Genomic DNA, 6,358 nt, shown 5'->3' on the forward strand with positions numbered 1-6,358 from the left:
AATCGTTTGGAGTGAGGCGTAAGTAAAAAGTGCGCCTGATGGTTTCAAAATGGGGGCGGACATTATATGTGAGCCTGATGGTGGGGCGGATGTTATATGTGAGCCTGATGGTGGGGCGGATGTTATATGTGATCCTGATGGTGGGGATCACATTATATGTGATCCTGAATAAAATGGGGCGGACATTATATGCGAGCCTGATGGTGGGACGGATATTATATGTGCGTCTGGATCAGGCGGGGGTATAATGTACGCTCGACTAAATTGTACTCGTGCACCGTAGCGTAGCAATACGGACTAAACCCAAAATTTGGTCCTTTTTTTGGTATTTGATCTTTGGTTTTGATCATACCACTGCAGTTGCTCTAAGCCGATCAAAGCTGCGGTATCATCGACCATCCCACTGGGAGGGAGGGTAACCGCAGTTTGACCTATTTTATTTTCCTTCCGTGCCTAAGAGCGTCCACAGTGGTACGATCATAACCAAAGATCAAAGATCAAAACAAACGATCAAATTTGAGTTTAGTCTGGTGTGTGACGTTACGGGTGAAAGACTAAATTTGATCGAGCGTACACTATATATTCGCCTGGTGTGGGGCGTGGGATATACGTCCGCCTGATTGGGGAGATTCTTAAAAAAAAAAAAGAAAAAAAGAAAGAAGTGGGGCGGAGGTATAAAGCCCGCCCCACAAAAAAAAATTGGAAAACAAAGAATGGGGCGGGGGTATAATGCCCGCCCCATACAAAATTAAAATAAAAATAAAAAATGGGGCGTAGACTTTACGTACGTCCCATGTGGAGCGTAGACTTTACGTACGCCTGGTGTGGTGCGGGGACTTTACATACGCCTGGTGTGGGACGTAGATTATATAACCGCCTGGTGGTGGGACGTGAACTATACGACCGCTCGACTATATCTGGGTTTGGTCTTGATCGCCGACCAAATTTGATCTGGGTTTTACTCTTTGATCAAATTTTGATCGATGGTCCGTCCCACTACGCCAGCCCACTCGACTAGAAATTTGCTCTTAGTCGTCCACTGCAGTTGCTCTAACGGAGCAGTAATTCCCACTAACCATTTTCCCGCCTAATCGTCAATCCTTCCCGCTGAAATTCATTCATTTCCCACACCCCCAAAATAAATAAATAAATAAAAGCGATTGTGAGTAAACTGGAAGAGTCATAGAGAAACCTCTTGTACCCAATTAACTGGTATAGTTTGAGGATTTGATTAGTTTTAATGGCGTCTCAAAAAACCCTAACTGACTATGAAAGGAGAAGGCTTGAGAATATAAAGCGCAACCAAGAGATGATGTCTTCTTTCAAGATTCAGTCTGTAGCTAACCAATTTCATTCTTCTACATCAAAACGTCAAAGGTAAATTAAATATCTCTACTGGCTTTCATGGATTTTTATTTTTCTCACTAGTTGTTTTTGTTTTTAACAGAACAGAAACCAAAACTTATAAAACGAATCGAGGAAAACAACCGAAATCGGAAGCCCCAATTGTAATGAGACGCTCCCTACGTGCTCGAGGCATACCTCCTGAGAAAAAAATTGGACTAGGAGAAGAAGAAAATGTCACTAATCCCACTGAATCTGAATATCCTTCTCCCAAGAAATTGGGTCCTGTTACTATGCTAGATGCGTATAACGGTACTGGTTCCCTTGATAACCAGATGAAGCATCAGAAACATCTCATCGATACCATCAAGAGTTTATCTGAAACCAATTTGATGAGCTGCTCAATTCATGATGATGATGCCTCTGTTATTGGCTCTTCTCTAGATCTGGAATCTTTGATATTAAAACCAGAGAATGTTGCCAGAGTTTTGCCGAAAAATATTCTGAATTTATGTATCTTTCCTTGTAAGAATAGAAGTATCGTTGTTGCTGGAAATAAGGCTGGGAGTCTTGCGATATGGGATATGGATGCCGACCTTAAAGAAGATAAAGAAGAACAGATTGGAAATGATGATGGTATTTATCTCTATGATCCCCATACTGCTCCTATATCAGGAATTGTGATTCAACCGTTTTCTTTATCTAAGGTATGGCCTCCCCCAGATTAATTTGATCATTTGCAGTCTTTGACCTTTTCTGCATTCTTTACTTTCCATTCTCAGTAGTACTTGATTTGAAGGCTACTTAAACAAGATAAGCAAAATGTTTACTCTTTAGGAAAAAGAAAATAAAGAAAGGGACTACGACAATCAAAGAAGAGCGTAGATTTTCTTGTATGTGATAGCACGGCATAAGAAGGATTTCTTAGTGAACTACTAGAAACATGGCTGATAAGTTTTAGTACATTTAAGGTTCTTATCATTTTTGTATTTTGATCATTTCTAGTTCACTTTAAATGACAAGAACTGTCACAAGTATGCTGCTCATAAGCATCTGTTCAGTGCCGTTCTTCGATAAATTTACTGATTACTTGTATATCACAGGTATATACAAGTTCTTATGATGGATGCATTCGTTTGATGGATGTAGAGAAGGAGGCCTTTGATATGCTATATTCCAGTGATGATGCCATCTTTTGTCTTTCTCCCCACCCACATGAGGCAAAGTCTGTGTATTTTGGTGAGGCTCAGGGTATGATAAACGTTTGGGACGAAAGAGCAGGAAAATCGTCAAGCTCATGTATACTGCATGACCAACAGATCAACACCATAGATTTCCACCCGGAAAACACAAATTGTATGGCTACAAGTTCCTCGGATGGTACTGCTTGCATATGGGATTTGAGAAACATTAATGCAAATCGACCTGAATCCTTAAAGATGGTAGACCATAAAAAAGCTGTTCATTCTGCTTACTTTTCACCCAGTGGAAATTGTCTTGCAACCACAAGGTCTGTTGTAATTGTTTGGCTCGTAATAGTGTCTTTTAATTGTAAAACAGCTAAAAGTTGAGTTCTTAATTTTTGCATTTTGACATGTTAATATAGTGCTAACGACAAAGTTGGATTAATAAGGGGAACGAATTTCATGGACATATCTATGGTTCAACATAATAATCAAGTCGGCAGATGGATTCCCTCTTTCAGGTATCACTTCTCATGACAAATCATTCATAGTAACAATAATGCCAAGAAAATATTCTGCAATTTCAGTTAGTATGTTCTCCCACAAAGTGCTTATGGGACCTTCTAACAAATTTGCCCGATATTATATCAATTTTTTGGTATTACAAATGGTACATAGGTTGGATTGAATATAATGTGTGACATGAAAGCAGAAACACAGTGCTTCTTTCTTATTCACTTCATTGCTTAGGTGCATGAGATATGCTTTGTTTGTGTTATGTATCATTCACATCACTGGTTGTTTTAGTAAATAGGTCATTCAGATCAATAGATACATGCCTCCAGAGTCTAGATACACATTAAGATCTATATCACCTCTCTTGCGTAGTAATTATTGCTCGATGACTTTAAGAATAAATGAATTGTGTTTGACAATGTTCTTTTCAACTGCAGAGCAATTTGGGGCTGGGATGATTCTTATCTCTTCATTGGTAATATGAAAAGAGGAGTTGATGTCATATCCACAGGTTACAGAAAAATGGTGACCTTAGAAAGCCCTTACATGTCTGCAATTCCATGTCGATTTTCTGCTCACCCATACAAGGTTGGAATGTTGGCCGGTGCTACCGCAGGTGGCCAGATTTATACATGGGTTTCTCAGCAACATTAATGGTAACCGTGTTCATCTTTTCATCTCAATCAACAGATTTGTGTCGTCCACTCCTTTCTTTTTTTCATATTCTATATACAATTCTTTAATTTATTGCCTTCTAGTCTTGGGCTTTGCTTTAAAAAATAAAGAAGAAAAAGAGCCGATGGTTTTAATTTTTTTTTTTTTTTTTGCTTTCTTTGAAACTCCAACGATCAACTTCAATAAATTAATAATTTTGGGAATGTCAAATTCTATCAATTTAGCGAAGTATCAATTTATCGATAAATTAATAAGTTATTAATATATCAAAACATACCAAATTAAAATAACAAATATCTAGAGATTTGTTTTCAATTCAAATAACTTTCTAGTAGTTTTATGGCATATTATTAGATATTGGATTACGTGTTATGTATGTAAATGTATGTACTTTGATGTTAAAATTAAAATGAAAAGAAAAACAAGACAACAAATTACTTTGGTACTTATCAAGGGATTATATATAATTAGAGATAAAAGTTCAATATTATATAAACATGAACAATAAAAAAAACTTTGAATTCCTATTTTAATAAGGAACCATAATTAGGCCGAGCAAAGAGAGGGAAGACTCTGTATATGGTGACTTTGTGTTATTGGGAAGCATGACTTTTTTTTCTAATTTGACACAAAAAGATTGGATTTGGTGTAACCAAACTTTTGGTGGTGGGTTTTCACTGGACAAAATTGTCCCTCCCTTTTATTCCCATTATTATAAATGTATCCTATTTTTAAGGGTATAATTGGCAACCAAACTTTAATATAACATATCTAAAAATCGTGCCTTGGTATTTTACAAATTTTATCTCGTTGGAATGGTTTTAAAAATATCTACGCAACGAGTACAAACAACAATATCAAATTTAGAGTTTTTACGAAAAATTCGGAGGTGTTTATCATTTTAGGCATAATTTTCGAAAATTAAATGTATATCCATTATGAAAACCACCACAAAGGATACATAATACTTTATGTAGCCATATTTTGGTTTATGCATCAACTTATTTTCCGTTGCAACTAATAAAACAATGTACTCCCTTCGTTTCAAGCAAAGTGATACTTTCATTTTAGGCACAATTTTCAAAAATTGGATGCATAGCCGTTATGCAAAACACCACAAAGGATGCATAACACATTATGCAGCCATATTTTGGTTTATGCACAGGCTAATTTTCCTTTTGAGGAAAAGTGATACTTTCACCCCGTGTCAGAAAAAATGATACTTTCACGCCGTGTTAGGAGAAATGATACTTTCGCGCCGTGTCAAGAAAATGATACTTTCGCGCCGGTTTCTTCGGTCAACCGTCCCACCGTGGCAGCGGTCATCTAATATAGTGATAATATGATATGGTTAGGTCCTATTGAAAACTTAATTTTTTTATTATCTTATAAATTTAGTGAGGTTATTAATTTAGCACACTGGTCCAAATTGGGACTGGTGAAAATATTATTTTATCGCGGATTAATTTAACGAAGTTCCGTTGTATTTGTTTTACTTTGTTGAATTTCCTAGCAAAGAGAAAGCATACAGGCTGTTTTTTCATCATGTCCGCAAAGTCTGAACCAAGAAGAAAGCAATTGGAGTCATCGTGGGTCAGTCGGGAAGCTCACTCCCCCCTCTCTCCTCTCTCGCCTCTCGCCTATGGAGTAATCCTCTTCTGGAGCCTCCGGATAAAGTTTGAAGCAACTAAGATTGTGGTTCTCAATGCAATTTTTCTCATCAAAAGACTGGTTTGAAATATCTTTAACTCTTATAGATTATCTGCTCGTTTTTTTGATTAATCGTCAAATATATATATATATATATATATATATATATATATTTTCTTTCATGGTATTGCTTAGGAATGCCATTTTCTATTCATTTATGTTTTTCAATAAATCTTCAACTCTTAATCATAGAATTTTCAAATGATAACTAAATCTCCATTAACATGACTAACATTAGAAATATCAGAATAGAACTCTTTCTTATTTTTGACCTTTATCACCTCGAAATTCCCCGTCAAGTTAGGGATACTCCATGAAAATGACGAATCCTAGATCTCCAGGATGGTAGGCCTCCGTGATATTGTCGATAAACTATGTTTGCGTCTTTGTATTCCAATACACTTTCAAATGACGCTTAGGGTGATTGCGACATTCATAAATTATTCCATATAGTAGAATTATGGCCATCTCTCTTGTTCTTCTGAAATCGGTGTAAAATGATTAGGACTTATTTTCTTTGTTAAATTTGCTAGTGAGAATCATCTTATATTGTAATCCTTGGCGGCTTTAATTACTGCTCTCCTTATATGCTTTCAAAATTCATCTGTTTTGCAACTTTTCATTTTTCTTTTCTTATCCCTGCTTTAAAATATGGACTATATTATTTGGTTTTTATTATAAGCATTTCTTCATGTTCAAGGTTTTTATTCTTCAAATCTAGTAATCTTTATCGTTTGGTTTTCCAATCCATTCCAATCAATTTTTTCTTTCGCTTTTCTTCTTCTGAGGTTTCCGGTGAAGTTTCTGATTATTTTTAGGGTTGTTTAGTTTCTTAAGGGTATTAAGGAAATGAATTCACAACGGCTTTTTCTCAACTTATTTTATTTCAATAATTGAATAGAATTCGAATTTGGGTATCCCTGATATTA

The 6,358-nt window shown here is 36.0% G+C and overlaps 1 protein-coding gene across 1 annotated transcript; it reads left to right on the plus strand.

The window, feature by feature from the left end:
* Positions 1-1,140: 1,140 nt before the first annotated feature.
* Positions 1,141-5,351, plus strand: LOC113293192 (WD repeat-containing protein 76-like). Its single transcript, XM_026541909.1, has 6 exons — positions 1,141-1,377; positions 1,448-2,051; positions 2,448-2,854; positions 2,951-3,049; positions 3,482-3,700; positions 5,233-5,351. Exons 1-5 carry the CDS (start codon positions 1,241-1,243, stop codon positions 3,696-3,698), a joined length of 1,464 nt encoding a protein of 487 aa, XP_026397694.1. The 5' UTR covers positions 1,141-1,240; the 3' UTR covers positions 3,699-3,700; positions 5,233-5,351.
* The last annotated feature ends 1,007 nt before the right edge of the window (positions 5,352-6,358 follow it).

This window comes from Papaver somniferum, chromosome 7, assembly GCF_003573695.1.
Source record: "Papaver somniferum cultivar HN1 chromosome 7, ASM357369v1, whole genome shotgun sequence".
NCBI classification, from domain to species: Eukaryota; Viridiplantae; Streptophyta; class Magnoliopsida; order Ranunculales; family Papaveraceae; genus Papaver; species Papaver somniferum.

What these genes read in the sequence shown, in the direction of transcription:
- LOC113293192 (XM_026541909.1), top strand. Translation starts at nt 1,241, where the DNA reads ATGGCGTCTCAAAAAACCCTAACTGACTATGAAAGGAGAAGGCTTGAG. An exon ending in TCTACATCAAAACGTCAAAG is followed by an intron (nt 1,378 to 1,447) that starts GTAAATTAAATA and finishes TGTTTTTAACAG; the next exon opens with AACAGAAACCAAAACTTATA. An exon ending in AGATGGATTCCCTCTTTCAG is followed by an intron (nt 3,050 to 3,481) that starts GTATCACTTCTC and finishes TTTCAACTGCAG; the next exon opens with AGCAATTTGGGGCTGGGATG.